General features: G+C 44.8%; 2 protein-coding genes across 3 annotated transcripts in view; both read right to left on the bottom strand.

The window, feature by feature from the left end:
* Positions 1-20523, bottom strand: part of MTMR10 (myotubularin related protein 10) — a 780230-nt gene that overhangs the window by 323468 nt on the left and 436239 nt on the right. The gene's annotated exons all lie outside the window — the stretch shown is intronic.
* On the bottom strand, positions 244-20210 carry LOC139173613 (threonine--tRNA ligase 1, cytoplasmic-like). Of its 2 annotated transcripts, XR_011560054.1 has the most exons (20): positions 19901-20210; positions 18757-18852; positions 18245-18426; positions 16897-17020; positions 15851-15972; positions 15180-15297; positions 13056-13120; positions 12766-12844; positions 11000-11146; positions 10564-10662; positions 9237-9403; positions 8905-9067; positions 8106-8243; positions 7934-8011; positions 7498-7598; positions 6427-6531; positions 6259-6331; positions 5081-5195; positions 1897-2236; positions 244-1056 (listed from the first exon to the last, which is right to left on the bottom strand). XR_011560054.1 is itself a non-coding variant. In XM_070763608.1 (19 exons), exons 1-19 carry the CDS (start codon positions 20111-20113, stop codon positions 2088-2090), a joined length of 2334 nt encoding a protein of 777 aa, XP_070619709.1. In that variant the 5' UTR covers positions 20114-20210; the 3' UTR covers positions 244-2087. The 2 variants fall into 2 exon arrangements, 1 of the variants encoding a protein (XP_070619709.1); XM_070763608.1 differs by having other exon boundaries at positions 244-2236.

The following is a 20523-nucleotide window of genomic DNA, read 5'->3' as shown; positions in this document are numbered from 1 at the left end:
GAGTGGAGTATTTAAAATTATTTACTATTACAAACCAGCAGAGAGTGACAGAATGCCAAGACAGAGCCTATAATAGGGGTTTTTCCTGGGTGTGAGAAATGAAGCAAAAATACATGTTATCTGGACATACATTTATAATATTTTATATTTTTCTCTCTTGTGGGTTTATTTTTAAAACCGAAATGTGAATGTTAGGTACAAGAAATTGTAACTTCCAAAAGAAAGAGGCCGGTAGAGAGGATAGCAGGATGGATGTTTTAGTTTTATTCGGCCAAAGAGGCAAAGCCCTCTACATCTGCCATCCCTCAATTTAAAATCTCCAGCTTTGGAGAATCTTCTGCGGTTTTCTTAGAAACTCCCCAGTGAGATAACCAACCCCGGAGGACACAAACCTGCTTTTTTTCCCCCTCCCCTTCAAGAAAGCAAAGTGTAAATAAGGCATTGCCAGGAACATATCTGCAAGTTCCCCAGTGCAAATCCGCATGTCGTACAGCAGCAAGATGGCAAAATGAATAAACTCATTTTGAGAGGACTCCTTCCTTGCAGAGAGCATCCCTCCAAAAAATAAAAGTATGAATGTGGATTTTTCCCTCTTTTGCAACCACTTCACAAGTGTTCCTTTTAGGAAGAATTTAGACTTTGAACTTGAGGGAAAGATCAGAGGCTTCCCTGCTTCTGGATATGATGGTGCCTTAAAGTCAACGTTGACTTCTGGCAAATACCCAGCAATTTGCTTGGCAAGATTTTCAGAAATAGTTTTTCCCTTGGCACCTTCCTAGGGCTGGCTGGCTCTAAGACCCCCTCCGAGCTCCATGTCTAAGGCAGGATTCGAACTCTTGTCTTCTGGTTTCTAGCCTGATGCTTAATTACTTTGCCTTTCATTCTACATCCATATTTTACCCTATATCTGCTTATATCAGATAAACTAACACGGTTTTACAAAGATGCCTACGAAAGATGGCAGCTCAGTCTCTAAATATTTCTGTTTCTCTCCACAATCAATAGCAGCAATCCACACTTATAAATAAATACAGAGGTACCTCGGTTCTCGAATGCCTTGGTTGTCATACATTTCGGATACCGAACAAAATTTTCAACAAAAATTTCCTTCGGTATCCGAACAAAAATTCAGATACCAAACAGCCACAGAAAATTTTGTTAATGATCTGAAATGTTACCGCCAGGGCGGCTGCAATCCTGGCAGCTTCGGGGGGCTCCTTTCCTCAATGCTTCGTCTTGTTACCTGTAGGCAGCTGCACCAACTTGGTGAAGGGAAGCCGCCGGAGCCATCTCAGCAGTTGCTGCCGCTCCAGCAGCTTCCCTTCATTACATGACATTCCCGGTGCTGTTGCTCCTCGAAGAGAAACTGCCGCCGTTTCCCCCGGAAGGAGAAAGTTGGTGCAGCTGCCTACAGATAACAAGACGAAGCACACACCCCCAACCTGCAGCTTGGAGCGCTTAGACTATAGAGCTCCTCAGATTTTTTATCCCATAGGAAATAAAATAGATTTAATTGGTTCCCAGCAAGTCAACGGGCTGGGAACCAATTAAATCCATTTCCATTATTTCCTATGGGATAAATTAATTTGGTTCTCGACCACACTTCTGGGACAAATTGTGGTCGAGAACCGAGGTACCACTGTATCCACAAAAGGAATCTCTTACACTATAGGACAGGGCTCTCCAAATTTAACCACTTTAAGACTTGTGGACTTCGACTGCAGAGTTTGCCAGCCAGCCACGCTGAGAGTTAAAGTCCACTAAAGTGGCCTAGTTTGGAGAGCCCTTGCTCTAGGAGATCCAGTTTTCTTTGGAATTCTGATTCCTTTTTTAAAAAAATATTAAAACATGCACGCAAACAGCCAAAGGAATCTAAAAGTGGTTTCAATTTTGCACTGTGTTTGCACTGGCATCCACCATCTTTTGGTGACTGGAAATGTCGCAACTCTGGATAACGTCTAGCAATCCAAGGCTGCAATTCCACATTTCTGAATTTCCAGCATGTAAGGCTTATTGTAATGTGTGAGATTTGGCGCCAAGTAAACTACAATCACTCAGGGGTTTTTTCCATCCTTTGTTGGCAACAACTAGAATTCTTCTTCTGCGTGCAAAGTACGGGAGGCCTTCAGGTTCTGTAGTTTCTCAAGGGCCAAAGAAACCAAAACTTCTCCGTGAATTTTGTTATCCCGGGTTCGTACGTTGACGGCGTTGGCTGCTTTTTCCTTCTCTCCAACCACTGCAAGGAAACGAGATTAAAAGACTGAGTTTTTTAGAAGCCCGGATAGCACAGAGTAGCATTTAAAATATTGCACTGTCAGGAGTTATTTCAAACCACTGTCTTTCAAGGACATTTTAAGTCGTACAAATCTCAAGGCCTAAAATGGTCACCTAACATCAAAAACATCATCAAAAAAGCACAACCAAGAATGTTCTTTCTGCACCAGCTCAGGAAGCTCAAACTGCCCAAGGAGCTGCTGGTCCAGTTCTACAGAGGAATCATTGAGTCTGTCATCTGCACCTCTGTAACTTTCTGGTTCGGTTCTGCAACCCAACAAGACCGACACAGACTTCAGAGGAGAATCAGAACTGCAGAAAAAACAATTGCTGCCAACCTGCCTTCCATTGAGGACCTGTAGACTGCATGGGTCAGAAAGAGGGCAGTGAAAATATTTACTGACCCCTCACATCCTGGACACAAATTATTTCAACTCCTACCCTCAAAACATCGCTATAGAGCACTGCACACCAAGACCACTAGACCAGCGTTTCCCAACCGGTGTGCCGCGGCACACCGGTGTGCCGCGAGACATGGCCAGGTGTGCCGCTAAGCTCCAGCTGGGCGGGGCGCTGCCGGTACTTCCGTCCTGGGGCTCCCGCTCGCAGCTGTCCCCCGCCTCCTGCTCGATGCCGCGGTTTTCGGCGCTCTCCTGCTGGGCGCCAAAGAAGGAAGGCAGGAAGAAGGAGAGCTTTATTCTTCGCGCCTTTTCCCCGCCTTCCTTCTTTGGGACCCAGCAGGAGAGCGCCGAAAACCGCGGCATCGAGCAGGAGCCGGTTGACAGCTGCGAGCGGGAGCCCCAAGAGGAAGTACCGGCAGCGCCCCGCCCAGCTGGAGCTTCTCCTGCGTCGACGGCAAGTTTCCTTTGTGGCCCGGCGGGAGGGCACTGGCGATGGGAGCGGGGGGCGGGGGCGGCCGCAGTGGCCGCAGGCAGTCGTGGGGAGATGGCGGCGGCGAGAGGGAGCGCTCTCTCTCTCTCTCTCTCAGCTGACTGCAAGCGAGAGCCCTGACGGTGGCGGTTGGACGTGCTGCTAGACGTCGTACATGCTGGCGCTGCGGGCCTGGCATATACGGTGTCCAGCAGCATGTCCAGCTGCCGCCGTCAGGGCTCCCGCTTGCAGTCAGCTGAGAGAGAGAGAGAGAAAGAAAGAGAGACATATAAGAGAGGCAGAGAGAGAGAGAAAGAAAGAGAGACATAGCAAGAGAGGCAGAGAAAGAGACAGCAAGAAAGAGAGGCAGAGAAAGAGAGAGAGAGAAAGAGAGACATAGCAAGAGAGGCAGAGAGAGAGAGACAGAGCAAGAAAGAGAGGCAGAGAAAGAGACATAGCAAGAGAGGCAGAGAGAGAGAAAAAGAAAGAGACATAGCAAGAGAAAAAGAGAGACTTAGCAAGAGAGGCACAGAGAGAGAGAGAAAGAGAAAGAGAGACAGAGAGAGAAAGAGAGAAAGAGAAAGAAAGAGAGATAGCAAGAGAGGCAAAGAGAAAGAAAGAGACATATAGCAAGACAGTGAAAGAGAGAGAGAGAGCAAGAGAGAGAGAAAAGCAAGAAAGAGATAGCAAGAGAGACAGAGAGAGAGAGAGAGCAAAGGAGAGAGAAAGACATAGAGGAAGGGAAGGAGGGAGAGAGAAAGAGAGCAAAAAAGAGAGAAAGAAAGAAAGAGGGATGGAGAGAGAGAAAGAAGGGAAGGAAGGAAAAGAGAAAGAGGGAGAAATAGAGCGAAAGGGAGGAAGAGAGAGGGGTTTTTTGTCCAAACTTTTCTTTAGCCCTCCCCCCTGCCCCGCCCCCCCCCCCCTTTCAGTGTTCCTCGGGATTTTGAAAATATGAATAATGTGCCGCGGCTCAAAAAAGGTTGGGAAACACTGCACTAGACACAAGAACAGTTTTTTCCCAAACGCCATCACTCTGCTAAACTAATAATTCCCTTAACACTGTCAAACTGTTTACTGTCTGCACTACTACTACAGTAGTTTTTTTTTCACTATTCCTCTCACCCATGTGATAGGAATAATGATTTTTTTCATGATTGCTTATTTGACCCCTATGACAATCGTTAAATGTACCTCCTGATTGTTGACAAATGTATCTTTTTCTTTTCTGTACACTGAGAGCCTCTGCACCAAAGACAAATCCCTTGTGTGTCCAATCACACTTGGCTAATTCTATTCTATTCTATCTAAATTGAGAGTTCTCATTTACAGATAAGTCCTTGACTTAACAACCACTCACTTAGTGGCCAAAATTGCAGACTTCAAGAAAGGTGTGACTCATATTTGTGACTAGGTTTGGCTGCTGGCAACCGGCCACTATTTAGGGCCATTTATAGTGGCCTGCAGTCACAAGAACACAACTTATGATAATTTTTTGCTGGAAACCAGCATTCATAAAAAACAATAATCCCGGGTTTGTTTAACGACCATTATTTGCTTTCGTAACCCTGCCAAAAAAAGTTATAAAATTAGGCTGGCCATGTGATGAGTTGCTTAATGGCTAACATAACTTAAGATCCTAACTCCCAGCTCAAGTGGAGACCTGCCTCTGTGGTTGCAAGACATACGGAGTCTACGGAGAGGGGCGGCATACAAATCCAATAAATTATTATTATTATTAATGGCATTTCCTTTTCATAAAACTTGGGAAAGAGACTTACATGGTGCGGTTAAGATTTACTGCCATAACTTCTCCTAACCCTATATGGTTATTCTCATCCCCTCCCATGATTTAACAATTCTACCACACTTATTTTGCAGACTTGGGACACACGCGAGAGCCAGATTAATGCTAAAAACACAACATAGCATAGATTACCAAAAATGAAATTATACTGAGCCAGCTGTGCATTTCTTATCTTCTTATTCAATGTGCAGCTCGGGTCCAAATCAACATCGGCCATAAGTCCAGCTTCGGAAGCCTCACTGCAGACCTAAGCATGAAGAAATTATTATTATTATTTATTAGATTTGTATGCCGCCCCTCTCCGGCTATTGTTTTTATAGCCCGATGGCTTTGCAGAACAAGGGTATAACATATAAGATTAAAAAAGCAACAGAACAACGGATTTAAAAGAGATCATAGAGGTCATATAATCTAACCCTTGGGGTAGGGAACCTTAAACACTCAAAGAGCTATTTGGACCCATCTCCAACAGAAAACAGTGAGAGCAACAAAACCCTTTTGACCTCTAAAATGAAGATAACACTGCATATATTATTATTATTTTAATTTTATGCTATGTATTAAAAATCTCTTCTTAAAACACCTTCCAGGTTGGAGCACCACAACTAGCCTCCTGGCCTTTCGCAAGGTCTTAAAAATTTACCTTCACCAGCAGGCCTGGGGATGAGTGTAGGATTGTGGATTTGAATGAGTGTGACTGTCTGGTTTTTATAACTTTGGAGTTCTAGTATTCGTTTTATGTTTAGATTTCCCCTTCTTATACTTTGTATTTTTTTTCTGTTTTTGTAAGCCGCCGAGTATAGGGATAAGGGTGGCATAGAAATATAGATAGATAGATAGATAGATAGATAGATAGATAGATAGATAGATAGATAGATAGAAAGAAATAAAGAAATAAATCTAGATAGATAGATAGATAGATTAAAACAATACAATTCTGAAATCCAATAATAACTAAAAATAAACAATCTATAAAAATCCAATTTAATTTAAAAACAGTCATTTCTAATATTTCTAAATTCTATATGTATGATAGATAGATAGATAGATAGATAGATAGATAGAAAGAAAGAAAGAAAGAAATCTAAATAGATAGGATAGATAGATAGACAGACAGGATAGACAGACAGACAGGATAGATAGATAGATAGATAGATAGATAGATAGATAGATAGATAGATAGATAGATAGATAGATAGATAGGTAACTGACTAACTACATTTGAAAGCGTGGAGACAGGGTGTTTTTTCCCACCTTACAGCCATATACAAACCCACAAATTCCCTCTTCCTTTCTCTTTCTGTTCTTACCTGCTGGGCATATTCATCACAGGTAGAACCAACGGGAACCACCATGACTTGCCGAGGGGAGAGCCAAAAAGGCCTGGATGAGAAGAGGAACGGCCGAGGTTAACCATTTTTAAATGTCACCGCGACCACCTAGCCTTTTCCTCCTACTCCCTAAGAGCAGCCGCCCACCATTTCCCACTGTAATTTTCTGCCAGGATGGCCATCATCCGCTCCACGGAGCCCAGAATTGCTCGGTGGATGATCACGGGCCTCTTCTTGTCGTTGCCGTCTTTTCTGGAAAGCAAAATGAATGAAAACATTTCAACTTTGTTTTCGCTGCCCTTTCATTTGGGTTTGTTTTTTATATCGTGCAATGTGCCCAAATAAGGCTGAGTTTCCTGCTACTTAGAGAGCTTTTAAGAACGTTGTCATCAAATGGTACAGCAAGTAGAGTGCTGTACCGCAGGCCACTAAAGCTGACTATAGATCTGTAGGTCATCAGCAGTTCAAATCTCATCACTGGCTCAAGGTTGACTCAGCCTTCCATCCTTCCGAGGTGGGAAAAATGAGGACCCTGATTGTGGGGGTGATATGCTGGCTCTATTAAAAAGTGCTTTTGCTAACATGTTGTAAGCCGCCCTGAGTCTAAGGAGAAGGGCAGCATTAAAAAGAAAATTGAACGAATAAATAAATCTAAGGATTGGGGTTCCTACTGCTCCTATCCTTCCTCTTTGCCCAATGAAAAATTCCTTATGATGACACTCCCTAGTTGGGTAATGAAGCATCTGTAAGAAAAACACCAAGCTCAGAGAGCACCAGGCACCCCAAGTCCCCCCATACTCAAATATCAAACGTTTCTCTAATCCTTGTAGCAACATATAAATCCAATAAATAAATAAATGAATGAATGAATGAATAACAAGAATGACAAGTATAATAATAGAATAAATAAACATTTAGATTAGAATAACAAGGATAAGTCAAATTAAGTCAAAATCAATTAATTAAACACAGTTGGATTGAAGGGCATTCAGGAACTGCCTAAATAAGTCTCTATCGAGACATCTGAACTACTTTTATGCTTCCTCACCTGACTACTACCACCTTGTCTCCCTCACCTTGCCACCCCTTCCTGTTCTAGCTTCTCTTAGTCTCTTGGATCACAGCCTTTCCTGCAAAACCCTTCCAAAGCCCCTTCAATTCCTCAGCTGTTCCTTGAAGAGGAGGAAGGGTCTTCAGTCTTGGGTCACTGACACTTACCCGACGTAAGTCAAATTAAACCGGACGGGTAGCTGGAAGTCAAGCTGGATAGTAGCACACTGGTGGTATCGGCCAATGGCATCTTTGATTGTAATGTCGATCTGCAAAGGACAAAATTATACGGAGCCCCTGATCTGGGATTGTTCGCTTAACCACCATTCAAAGCTACCTCCCCCAAAATGACTCGCGCTACTCCTAAATACCCCTAAATAAATAAATATAAAAAAATAAATTTGCAACTAACAGGCTTCAGACAAGCCATCAATGCGGAAGTTGGATTGGCTTAACAAGCACAGTGCATAAAATTCGACGCAACTCACTGCTTAGCGATGGAGGTTCTGGTACCAATGCTGTCATAAATTGAGGACTACCTGTGCAGAATGGAGTTTGGATTGACGGGCAAGATTCTGGTTAGAACCCAGAGCTGTTCACTAACCTTGGGCCCATAAAACGCCCCGTCACCTGGATTGAGTTTCCAAGGTTCCCCAAAGTCATCCAAGCTGTTCTGGAGTTGCTGAAGTTGGAAAGAAGGAGAAGATGATGATGATGATGGTTAAAATCCCCGCTGGTGTTGTGCCCCGGTCCTCCACGCACCCTGCCCCCCTCACCTTCTCCGCCTGGTCCCAGATCTCCTTCTCCCCTAAGAAGTTGTTGGGTCTTGTGGAGAGATGCAGCTGGAAGGTGAAACCAAAAACGGCGTAGACGGACTGCAGGAAGTGGAGACACCCTTTCATCTCCTCCTCAATCTGAAAGGGACAGACGTCCATCAGCAGGAACGTCAAAGATGAAAAGGACTGGTATTTTCCTAAAAACAGTTCCCCTGTTGTGGTCCACCAGCGGTCAGCACAGCTGGCAGTAGATTCGGACAGTGAGGAGGTTGTGGAGGAAAATGGGCCACTCCTAGAGTCTGGGGAAAGTGCTAACGAGTGCTCTGCATCCGAGGCAGAGTGAGGGCCAAGGCCATCTGGCAGTTATCAGCTGCCTTTGGAATCAGACATCTGCGAGACAGGCAAACAGCTGGAGCCTGTTTCCAGCGTGCGCATGCGCAGAGTTGCCAGACGAAGGGAACAATTAAGGAACAGGCTTGACTTGGAAGTAAGGCCATAGGTGGACGATGAACAGCCCCTCCCTTAGGGAATAAAAGAGGAGCGAATGGGGAGGAGAGTTTGCAGGAGAGAATTAGTTGGCTTAATTGGTTCTTAGAAACTCCTGGCCAAGTTTTGAAGATACCGGCCTGGCAGCTCTCCAAGGTCTGTGAATGTCAATTTACCTTTGAAAGACTTTACTGGAAGTGAATGAGAAGAATTCACAGCAACTTAATAAAAAAGGGGGGTTTGTTGGGGCAAGGAGTCCGCTTGGTGGTTTGGGAACACCTAGGTCAGAACAATCCCGGGTGGAGTGACCCACCTGCTCCATTGTGCAGAAGAGGTGAGCGTCATCTTGTTGGAAACGTCGGACTCGCGTCAGACCACTGAGGGTCCCCGAAAGCTCATTACGGTGAAGGACCCCAAAATCAGCCAGTCTCAGGGGCATCTCCCTCCAAGACCGAGGACGATGGGCAAACATCAGGCTGCGAGAGATGGAGAGAAGTCGGCCAACGTTCATCTCAACCGACGGAGATGGGATTTTGACATATAATCGGTGGAAGAACCCTCCCCCTGTCCCCCGGGGTCAAAGGACCCCCATGTTAAAGGCCCAATTCTACAATCTGCTGGGGAAAGAGACAAAGGAGCCCTCACCAGTGTCCGGGGCAGTTCATGGGCTTCAGGGCAAAGGTTTCTTTTTCTGCCTCGAAAGAGAACATGTTCTCGCTGTAATGCTGCCAGTGTCCAGAAGTTTCCCAAAGTTTACTGTTGTAGATATTAGGTGAAACGACTTCCATGAAGTTCCGCCGCTGATACTCTTCCTGTACAAGATTGAAGACGGTGTCGGGCCCCAAAAACACAAGTACGACACATGGAGATACTGCTGAGTGGCTTATTTATTGATCCTACAGACAGAATCTTGCCAGGCTAAAGCAACTAGGCAGAACTATTAGATATACTTTGTGAACTACTAGGGAAGGACAACCTTCACCGCCTTCTTGCCTACCAAATGTTCCAAGCTGGGTTGCCTCTTTGTCCTCTAGAAGGCTGTCCCTCCCTTCCTCCTTGGATTCCAGACTCCATCCCAGCCCAGGTGTTGAACAGGTGATGGAGAAAACGTACCCCTTTATAGGTGCAGACTACCTTTGATTTGATGTCCCTAAAAGTTCATGTTTTATGCTAGACGTGCAAATCGGAAGGACCAAGTCAGACCAAAGGTATGTCTGCTTTATATATACAGTAATACCTCGTCTTACGAACCTAATTGGTTCCGGAAGGAGGTTCGTAAGGCGAAAAGTTCATAACACGAAACAATGTTTCCCATAGGAAACAATGTAAAAGTGATTAATGCGTGCAAGGGGGTGGCAAATCACAAAATGGTGCTCCACTGGGCTCTTTCGGCCAAAACGTGGCCTACAGGAAGGACGTCTTTATGACGTCAAAGCTCCGCCCATGGAATTCCCTATTGGGATTCCCCACCTCCGTTTCAGCCTCCAGATCGGCTGAAAACGCTGCTGCCAATTGCAAAAACGGTGCTCCGCCGCGCGGCGGTGCCCGGCTGTTTCAGAAGGTGACAGGTGGGCGGCGGCGCTTCTCGGCGGCCTCCCGAACCCAAACGTGAAAAGTTCGGGTTCGGGAGAACGCCAAGAAGTCCCCCGGCTGTTTCAAAAGGTGACAGCCGGGTGGCAGCGCCCAGCAGAGCGCCATTTTGCGATCTGCGGTGGGTTCGTAAGTCGAAAAAAGTTCGTATGAAGAGGCAAAAAATTTCCGAACCCCGGGTTCATATCTCGATATGTTCGTATCACGGGGGGTTCGTATCACGAGGTACCACTGTACTTCATTTTTCTACGTAACCATTGTTGGGTTCCAAAAACAAAGAAAGACACAACGAGTAGTGTTTGGTTATGACGGCTCTAGAGTTGCCCGGGGAATTCTGAGAGTTCTGAAGGTTGGGAAACACTTGCTCTACAGCTGCACTTACTTTGATGAAATCCACAAGGGTATTGTAAATAAAAGCTCCATGGGGAAGAAAGAAACAGCTTCCAGGGCTCAGGTCGTGGAAGAAGAACAGTTCTTGTTCCTGTAACAGTCAGCCAAAGTTAAAAGGAAAGTCAGCTTTACCAAGACAAGAAATATTTTTCTTGTGAACCCTACTGCCTCCTAAAATTGAAGGTATCACCTAGTTGGATCGTGAGACTTCTGCAAGCAAACAAACCAGCTCAAGAGAGCCCTAAAGGCACCACAATCAACCTTCTGGAAAGGGTGAAGTTGTGTCATTCTCAAAGGCAACAATGGACGCACAACAGCCCCCAAACTTAAAGCCCCCGCCCCCCATTTCTGACAAGGGCCTCTTGGCTGTCATAAATCTGGATGGTTTTCAGGCCCCATAAGAAAAGCTTCGCTTGAGATTTTCCCACCTTGCCGATTTTCCTGTGATCCCGTTTTTTGGCTTCCTCCTGGAATTTTTCCCACTCCTTCATCATTTTGGCCTCCGGGAAAGAGATTCCGTAGATCCGTTGTAAGGTTTCCATGTTGGACTTCCCCTCCCAATAGGTCGACGAATTCTAATAACGCAAAACAATGGCCCCAAACAAACAAACAAAAATTCACTAAAAAGTGGAGGAAAACGATGATTTAAGAGTTTGAGAAATAATGGACCGCTATGCTTCTCTGGACCCTTGAACCAGTGTTTCTCAACCTTTTTGAGGCTTTGGACTCCAAGTTCCAGCATCCCCCAGGCAGCTGAGTTGAAGTCCAAACATCTTAAATTTGCCAAGACAGAAACCTTCGTCTAAATCCTTCCCAGAAAACAAAGGTGACATAACGGCTCAGGTTTTCTTGATGTTTCAACACATAATCTTCATTTTGGATACACCCTACTTATATATCATTATATTTATATACTGCTCAAAAAAATAAAGGGAATACTTAAACAGCACAATATAACTTCAAGTAAATCAAACTTCTGTGAAATCAAACCGTCCACTTAGGAAGCAACACTGATGGACAATCAATTTCACATTTTGGACAGGGAGTCATTGCTCGCAGTCACTCATGCCCTCATCACCTCGAGGTTCGATTACTGCAACGCTCTCTACATGGGGCTACCTTTGAAAAGTGTTTGGAAACTTCAGATTATGCAGAACGCGGCCGCGAGAGCCATGGTGGGGCTTCCCAGATTCGCCCACGTGTCTACAACACTCCGTGGCCTGCATTGGCTGCCGATCAATTTCCGGTCACAATTCAAAGTGTTGGTCACGACCTTTAAAGCCCTACATGGCATTGGACCAGAGTACAGTATCTCTGGAACCGCCTGCTACCGCATGAATCCCAGCGACCGATAAAGTCCCAAAGAGTTGGCCTTCTCCGGGTCCCGTCGACTAAACAATGTCATCTGGCGGGCCCCAGGGGAAGAGCCTTCTCTGTGGCGGCCCCGGCCCTCTGGAATCAACTCCCCCCGGAGATTATAACTGCTCCCACACTCCCTGTCTTTCGTAAACTACTCAAGACCCACCTATACCGCCAGGCATGGGGGAGTTGAGACACCTTTCCCCCAGGCTCCTTATATTTGGTATGTATGTGTTCTTTGATTTTAATATTTTTAGTTATTTCTTTTAATATTAGATTTGTGCCACTTTAATATTGTTTTTATCATTGTTGTGAGCCGCCCCGAGTCTTCAGAGAGAGGCGGCATACAAATCTAATAAATTATTATTATTATTATTATTATTATTATTATTATTATTATTGTTGTTATTATTCAATTTTGTGCACAACAAAGTACTCAATGAGCATATTTCATTCATTGCTTTTTAAAAATATGATAGGGTTTTATGTGCTTTTTAATATTAGATTTGTTTTCGCTGGAATATTGTTTTTATCATTGTTGTGAGCTGCCCCGAGTCTTCGGAGAGGGGCGGCATACAAATCTAATAAATTGAATTAAATTGAATTGAATTCAGATCTAGGATGTGTTCTTTGAATGTTCCCTTTATTTTTTTTGAGCAGTGTATTATTCATCAAACTGGCTGAGGAATTCTGGCCGTTGAAGTCTACACATCCCTTCCAAGTTCCCAAGATTGACAAAACATGGCTCTTATTGGTGGTGACCAATGCTTTGAATTGAGTCTGGAATTTTATCCTGACTGTCAGTTCAATTTCTACTCACGAAAATCTTTCTTACCTTAGTTATCTTTAAGGCCTTTATTTTTCCAGTGTGTCTCACATGGGGCCCTCTGCATAAATCAATCAAGGGGCCGCACCTATTAGATGACCAGTGGAATTGTTAACTATGTCCGAGTTAATAGCCACTTTACCCACCACGAATAAACATGGTTACACTGAAACAGCTCTAAACTTCCACAGCAACATCGTAACTTGCTTAAACTTAACCAAAATTTACTCCACATGCGTCTCCTCTCTAGCTAAGAGAAATTATTATTTTAACACATAAAATCAAATACATCTAGTTACCTGTATATAGTTGTGGTCGGCGTGTGGATTTTCTCATTCAGGATCCGGCATTTAAACTTGTTGTACTGTGCAGAGAAATAAAGAAATTGGAAAAATAAATATTCAGACACTTAGCCTTTTGGGGGGGGGCATGTTTTCTATCCTTGACCGCTTCACACCTGGACTTCTGGCCATGTTGGTTGTGAATTAGGAGATCTGTAATTCAAACAATTTTAAAGATACCAACTGGGAAAGATTGCTATTCTGCTAACCACTCACAGAATAATTTTCTGCTCCGAGACATTCTATGACTCTTTTTGGAGAAGCTGTGAATTATTATTAGAGATTTTTAAAATTCTATTTATGCATTTGGTCAAAGAACAGCAACATAAAATAAATATAAAGGGAATAAAAGACTACAATTATACGATCAGGATTGACAGAGAAAAATGAGTGCAAATATATATATTGACAAGTATGATAAATGTGGTATAATCCGAACAGTCCTATTACAATAATATCTTTATTTACCAAACACTAATTAAACGATACACTAAAATATACACCCTCTGAAAATCATTGAAAATAACTAAGCAGTATGTTGATAAAAAGACAGGTTTTGCCTTATCATTTCAGTAGCACAAAACCAAATAGAGAACAACAATAGAATTGGAAGGGACCTTGGAGATCTTCTAGTCCAACCCCCTGCTTCGGCAGGAGACCCTACACTACTTCAGGCAGATGGTTATCCAACACCTGCTTTAAAACTTCCAGTGTTGGGGCATTCACAACTTCTGGAGGCGAGGAGTTCCACTGATTAATTGTTCTAACTGCCCAGGAAATTTCTCCTTAGCTCTAAGTTGTTTCTCTCCTTGTTTAGTTTCCACCCATTGCTTCTAGTCCTACCCTCAAGTGCTTTGGAGAATAGATTGACTCCTTCTTCTTTGTGGCAACTCCTGAGATATTGGACCACTGCTATCATATCTCTCCTGGTCCTTCTCTTCATTAAACTAGCCATGTCCAGTTCCTGCAACTGTTCTTCATATGTTTTAGCCTCCAGTCCCCTAATCCTCTTTGTTGCTCTTCTCTGCACTCTTTCTAGAGTCTCAACATCCTTTTTTGCATCGTGGCGACCAAAACCGAATACCGTATTCCAAGTGTGGCCTTACCAAGGCCTTATAAAGTGGCATTAACCCTTCATGAGATCTTGATTCTCTCCCTCTGTTGATGCAGCCTGGAACTGTGTTGGCTTTTTTGGTAGCTGCCGCACACGGCTGGCTAATTAACCAAAGAGAGAAGCAACCGGATACTAAGGAGGAATTTCCTAACGGCGAGAGCCATCAAACAATGGAACAGAAGTTGTGGGTGCTCCACCACTGAAGGCTTTCAAAGAGAGACTGAACCACCCTCTCTTTGAAATGACAAGGGGTCTCCTACTCGAGCAGGGGGTTGGACTAGAAGACCTCCAAGGGGAACTCCTTTGTGAACTTCAGAAACGCAGGACAGTCTCAAAATGGGTGAGCAGTGTGGTCGGGCAGAAGGGAAAGCAAGTAGGATGCTTGGCTGCATAGCTAGAGGTATAACAAGCAGGAAGAGGGAGATTGTGATCCCTTATATAGAGTGCTGGTGAGACCACATTTGGAATAATACAGTGTCCAGTTCTGGAGACCTCATCTACAAACAGAGATGGATAAAATTGAACGGGTCCAAAGACGGGCTACAAGAATGGTGGAAGGTCTTAAGCATAAAACGTATCAGGAAAGACTTCATGAACTCCACCTGTATAGCCCGGAGGACAGAAGGAAAAGGGGGGACATGATCGAAACATTTAAATATATTAAAAGGTTAAATAAAGTTCAGGAGGGAAGTGTTTTCAATAGGAAAGTGAACACAAGAACAAGGGGACACAATCTGAAGTTAGTTGGGGAAAAGATTAGAAGTAACGTGAGATTTTACTGAAAGAGTAGTAGATCCTTGGAACAAACTTCCAGCAGACGTGGTTGGTAAATCCACAGTAACTGAATATAAACATGCCTGGGATAAACATAGATCCATTGTAAGATAAAATACAGGAAATAGTATAAGGGCAGACTAGATGGACCAGGTCTTTTTCTGCCGCCAGTCTTCTATGTTTCTATGACTTACTTTAAACATTTCTAGCAAATCTTCTTTTCGGACTTCGAGCCTTTCAAAAGGTTGCTTCTCCTTGATGATACTCTTGCAAATGTTCTCCAGAGAAAGCAACTCTGTACTGGACACTCCTCTGGGGGGAAAAAGAAGAATTTTAAATTGGTGGGTCCAGCTGCATATTTCATGCACCACAGTAGCTGGCAGAATGTTGTTGTTGTTGTTGTTGTTATTATTATTATTATTTATTTATTTGATTTGTATGCCGCCCCTCTCCGTAGACTAACAACAGTAGTAAACAGCATATAACAAATCTAATGTTTAAAATAATTAAAAACCCTTATTTAAAACCAAACATACACGCAAACATACCATACACGAATTGTATAGGCCCCGGGGGAGATGTCTCAGTTCCCCCATGCCTGACGGCAGAGGTGGGTTTTAAGGAGTTTACGAAAGGCAAGGAGGGTGGGGGCAGTTCTAATCTCAGGGGGGAGCTGGTTCCAGAGGGTCGGGGCCGCCACAGAGAAGGCTCTTCCCCTGGGATCCGCCAGACGACATTGTTTAGTTGACGGGACCCGGAGAAGGCCGACTCTGTGGGACCTAACCAGTCGCTGGGATTCGTGTGGCAGAAGGCGGACCCGGATGTATTCTGTATGTCGCCCTTCTCCAAAGACTCGGGAATATACCTGTTTTCCATGTGCATGTCATAATAGAAGCCGTTTTCGATGGGGGGCCCATAACACAAGCATCCCCCGTAGTACTTTTCCATGGCTTCACCAAGAATGTGGGCACTGGAATGCCAATAAACCTAGAAAAAGGGGAGAGAAAGAACCCACAGCAATGAAGGTCAAGATTGGGTTGGATTGGTTTGTAGAACCAGGGACGTATAATTATCAATATCAGAGTAACATCAATCCAAGATGCACAGAGGAGAAAAAAATAGAACATAAAAATAAATAAATAAGTAGAGTAGAGTAAACTAGACTAGAGTAGAATACAGAATATGAATGAAAATAAACTAGATAAGGGAAAATTAGAAAAGAATAGAACAGAATAGAATAGAATAGGGGAAATTAGAATAGAACAGAAATAGAATAGAACAGAGAATATGAATAGAATAGAATAGGAAAAATAGAACAGAAAAAGGAATAAGAACAGAATAGAAATTGAACAGAATAATAATTTTGTCACTTTAATGTACATTAATTGGCATACATTAAAAATGAAATTTTGTTGCATACAGCTCTCAAAGGGTCACCAGCTCCAATTTTATATCACCTATACATGACATAGGTAGGTACTCCCCATATACAAATTCACAATTTAACTAATGTATACCATATTATAGTTTGTTATTATTGACATAAACCATAAAATCCACCCCAAATTAGATAGAACTGTGGTCCATGCCCCCAATGTCAAATTATTTTAATTTCATGGGGTTTTTTTTCCTACCGGGCAAACAAGAGGCCTTGTTAATTCACGTGTTATGCTACCTAAACTTCTTCAGTTGCTATTTGGGCTGCTAAAATTAAACAGACACATCAGCACAAACCCTGTAGCACCAGCATCCATCCCAGATAAGGAAGTTCCTCACATCCATCGGGAAAGCTAGCCTGTTCCGCAGAGCCAAGATGGGAGGAGCCTTTCTAACATGGTTTGTCCTCTTTCCATCAGAGCTTCTGCCTTCAAGTGTTTTGCAGGGGGGAAAAAGGGGGAAATGGCGACTTACCGCCTGAGCATCTTCGTTCTCAAAAGTCAGCAGTTCCAAGGTGGAATCTCCTTCCATCGGCCGGTCGAGGTCCCACAATTCCCCGTTCACTCGGGCAATGACGACATGGTCCGCAACTCCCCGGCTGCAGGCAGTGGAGAGAGGCCAAAAGATTAGCTGCTCCATAGTTGAAATAATGGGGTTTAGATTATTTTTATATTGTTTTTGATATGTTGTACGCCGCCCAGGGTCTGGAAGGAGTTGGGATTATAATAATAATAATAATAATAATAATAATAATAATAATAATAATAATAATAGATTTGTATTGTACATTGTTTCTATCACTATCATTGTTTCTATCACGGGGCGGCATACAAATTTAATAAATAAATAAATAAATAAATAAATAAATAAATAAATAAATAAATAAATAAATAAATAAATAAATTTAATAATAATAATAATAATAGGATTTAAATCCCACCCCTCTCCGAGGACTTGGGGAGGTTTACAACATATTAAAAACAATACAATTCTGAAATCCAATAATAACTAAAAATAAACAATCTAAAAACCCAATTTAGTTTAAAAACAGTCATTTCTAATATTTCTAAATTCTATATGTATGATTGATAGATAGATATAGATAGTTAGATAGATAAGTAGATGGATGGATGGATAGATAGATAGATAGATAGATAGATAGATAGATAGATAGATAGATAGATTGCGAGATAGCTACATAAGTAGGTAGGTAGATAGATAGATAGATAGATAGATAGATAGATAGATAGATAGATAGATAGATAGATAGATAAACAAAAATAGATAATAAAATAAAATAACCCAACAGTCCCCTCCCACTACGACTCAAGATAATCTCTTTTGGACTGCACTGGGAGTTTAATTCTGTGGTTGCAGAGAAAGGGATAAGACAAGAAGCATTAAAATATAAATGTGTAACAATGCCCTTGCAGTGTTTCTCAATTTTGGGCATTTGAAGAGGAGGTGGGCATTAACTCCCCAAATTCCCTAGCCAGCTATGTTGGCCAAGAAATTCTGGGAGTTGTCCTCCACTCATCTACAAGCACTCAAAATTGGTAACTTTTTAGGTTATATTTGTGATATTTTAAGGTACTGAAGATCCACTTGTGATCTTTTTTTTTACTTGTGGTTCTACCTCTGCTCACCATCTTCCTAAAATGTAAATCAAGCTATAGATCATAGGTAGAAAAGACTAAAGTTGTTACGTTTATTTCTTAATCAACCAGATAGATTTATAATGACAGCCATCCCAGATTTTAGCTACACAAGCGGAACTGGGTTGCATTCTCAGAAATGTCCGCAAACACGGTCCCAAGCTTACCTGAGGTCGATGGCCACCTGGTATGGTGTTGTCTTCCAAGCCTGTCCACCTGTCACCTTCCCATCGGAGAGCGTGACTTGGATAGTCTGACTTTGGTTGGATGTTCTGGAGCGGAGAGACGCATCGCTCTCCTTTTTCAGCTCTTCGTAGAGCTCCAGTCTGCTCCGGATGAAGGTCAGATCCTGCAGGAATGGTTAAAAAGGCACCTGGCAGAGACCTTACCTGTGGCCAGGTAGACTCTGAAAGGAACACCTGTGTGTCACACTTACACCATGGCGCCAAGTCTTGTCTTTCCAAAGAAGCTTAGCATAACCTGGACCACCCAACATCTTGGAGAGGACTAGGCAGCCCCCACCATATAGATTGGGGGGGCATTGAAAGACACACACACACCCCTCCCCAATTTAAAAGGAGAGGGAAAGAAATGGGCTGTTAGTGGGTTCTTCAAGCTCATCCATCCAACCTCCCACCCCCAGCAAAAAGCATTCCCCCCCCCCAGAAAAACCACCTACTTCTGGTGGCCCCCCATCCACAGCTCGGGGCTCTCTCGGCGTCTTCCCCCTTTCCTGATTTCTCGGGGCATCTTCGCTCCTGCTCTCCGGAAAGTCCTGGTTAAAAGGCGAGACCGTTAATTCGCACAATGGAATTAAACCAGCAGGGATTTCAGAGTTTATTGCAAGGTGGCCAATGGGAGCTGCAGTCCCCGTTCTCCTAAAGGGCTGGGGATGATGGGAGGTGCAATCTGTGCCCTCTCTAGGTTAGGGGATGATGGACGGTCAAGTGTGCATTTCCCTAAGGCTCTGAGAATGACCGGAACTGTAGTCTGTCCCTCACTAAGCTGGGGGATGGTGGGAGACGCGTTGCCCAGTCCCCCAGGGGGCTGGGGACGATGGGACCTGTAGTCTCTCCCTCTCTAGGTCTGGGAATGGTGGGACACGCATTGCCCATTCCCACAAGGGGCAGGGGATAATGGGACCTGCAGTCTGTCCCCCTCTAGGCCAGGGGATGGTGGGAGACGCATTGCCCATTCACCCAACGGGCTGGGGATAATAGGGCCTGTAGTTTCTCCCACTCTAGATCTGGGAATGGTGGGAGACGCATTGCCCATTCCCCCAAGGGGCAGGGGATAATGGGATCTGCAGTCTCTCCTGCTCTAGGCCGGGGAATGGTGGGAGACGTGTTGCCAATTCCCCCAAGGGGCAGGGGATAACGGGACCTGTAGTCTCTCCCGCTCTAGGCCGGGGGATAGTGGGAGACGCTTTGCCCTTTCCCCCAGGGGGCAGGGGATAATGGGATCTGCAGTCTCTCCTGCTCTAGGCCGGGGAATGGTGGGAGATGCATTGCCCATTCCCCCAAGGGGCAGGGGATAATGGGATCTGCAGTCTCTCCTGCTCTAGGCCGGGGAATGGTGGGAGATGCATTGCCCATTCCCCCAAGGGGCAGGGGATAATGGGATCTGCAGTCTCTCCTGCTCTAGATCTGGGAATGGTGGGAGACGTGTTGCCAATTCCCCCAAGGGGCAGGGGATAACGGGACCTGTAGTCTCTCCCGCTCTAGGCCGGGGGATAGTGGGAGACGCTTTGCCTTTTCCCCCAGGGGGCTGGGGACGATGGGTCGTGCAGTCCGTGCCCCCTGCAGCCGCGGGCTGTCACCCACCTGTCGGGCCCGCTCGGCGGCCAGGCTGCGGCGGAGGTGGAGGAGGCGGTAGCGCAGCTTCTCGTTCTCCTCCCGCAGCGCCCGCAGCTCCGGGCCCGGCCGCTCGGGGGAAGCGCAGGCGGAGGCCTCCTTCAGCCGCGCCACCTCGGCCGCCAGGCCCCGCACCTCGCGCTCCTGCCGGGCCACGCGACCCTCCACCGCCGCCGCCGCCATCGCCCCAGCCAGAAGGAAGGAAGGAAGGAAGGAGAGAGAAAAGGGGGGAAAAGGGAAAGAAAGACGCTGCAACAATGTATCTCTTAGCGGAGGAAGTGGGCGGGGCACCTGCAGGCCGAGAGGGGGGCGTGTCCCCGGAGCCCCGCCCCTTGGGAAAGTCGCTCCTTCAGCAGAAGGCCGGGGCTCCCATGGCCGCCATCTTGACTTTCTGGCCCCTCCCCTCCCTCCTCAGAGGTGCGAAGGAGAAGAATGGCGGGAAACGGTTCCTCAGGGAAATTTGGGGGCATATTTTTGAGGGGGGGGGGAATCTTCTGGACTGGTTCCCCCCCCCCCCAGAGGAAAGGGCCAAAGCCATCAACCGGCAGGAAAGAGTTAAAAAAAATAACCAAGCTGGAAGAAGGGACCCTTGG

This window comes from Erythrolamprus reginae, chromosome 10, assembly GCF_031021105.1.
Source record: "Erythrolamprus reginae isolate rEryReg1 chromosome 10, rEryReg1.hap1, whole genome shotgun sequence".
In the NCBI taxonomy this organism is placed as follows: domain Eukaryota; kingdom Metazoa; phylum Chordata; class Lepidosauria; order Squamata; family Dipsadidae; genus Erythrolamprus; species Erythrolamprus reginae.
This window is presented reverse-complemented; position numbering and strand designations above follow the sequence as displayed.

Excerpts from the sequence above, each read along its gene's own strand:
- LOC139173613 (XM_070763608.1), bottom strand. The coding sequence starts at position 20,113 with ATGGCGGCGGCGGCGGTGGAGGGTCGCGTGGCCCGGCAGGAGCGCGAG. Across the intron at positions 12,845-13,055 it reads CCGACCACAACTATATACAG|GTGCGGCCCCTTGATTGATT; the intron begins GTAACTAGATGT and ends GTCATCTAATAG. Across the intron at positions 8,012-8,105 it reads TCTGGGACCAGGCGGAGAAG|CAACTCCAGAACAGCTTGGA; the intron begins GTGAGGGGGGCA and ends TTCCAACTTCAG.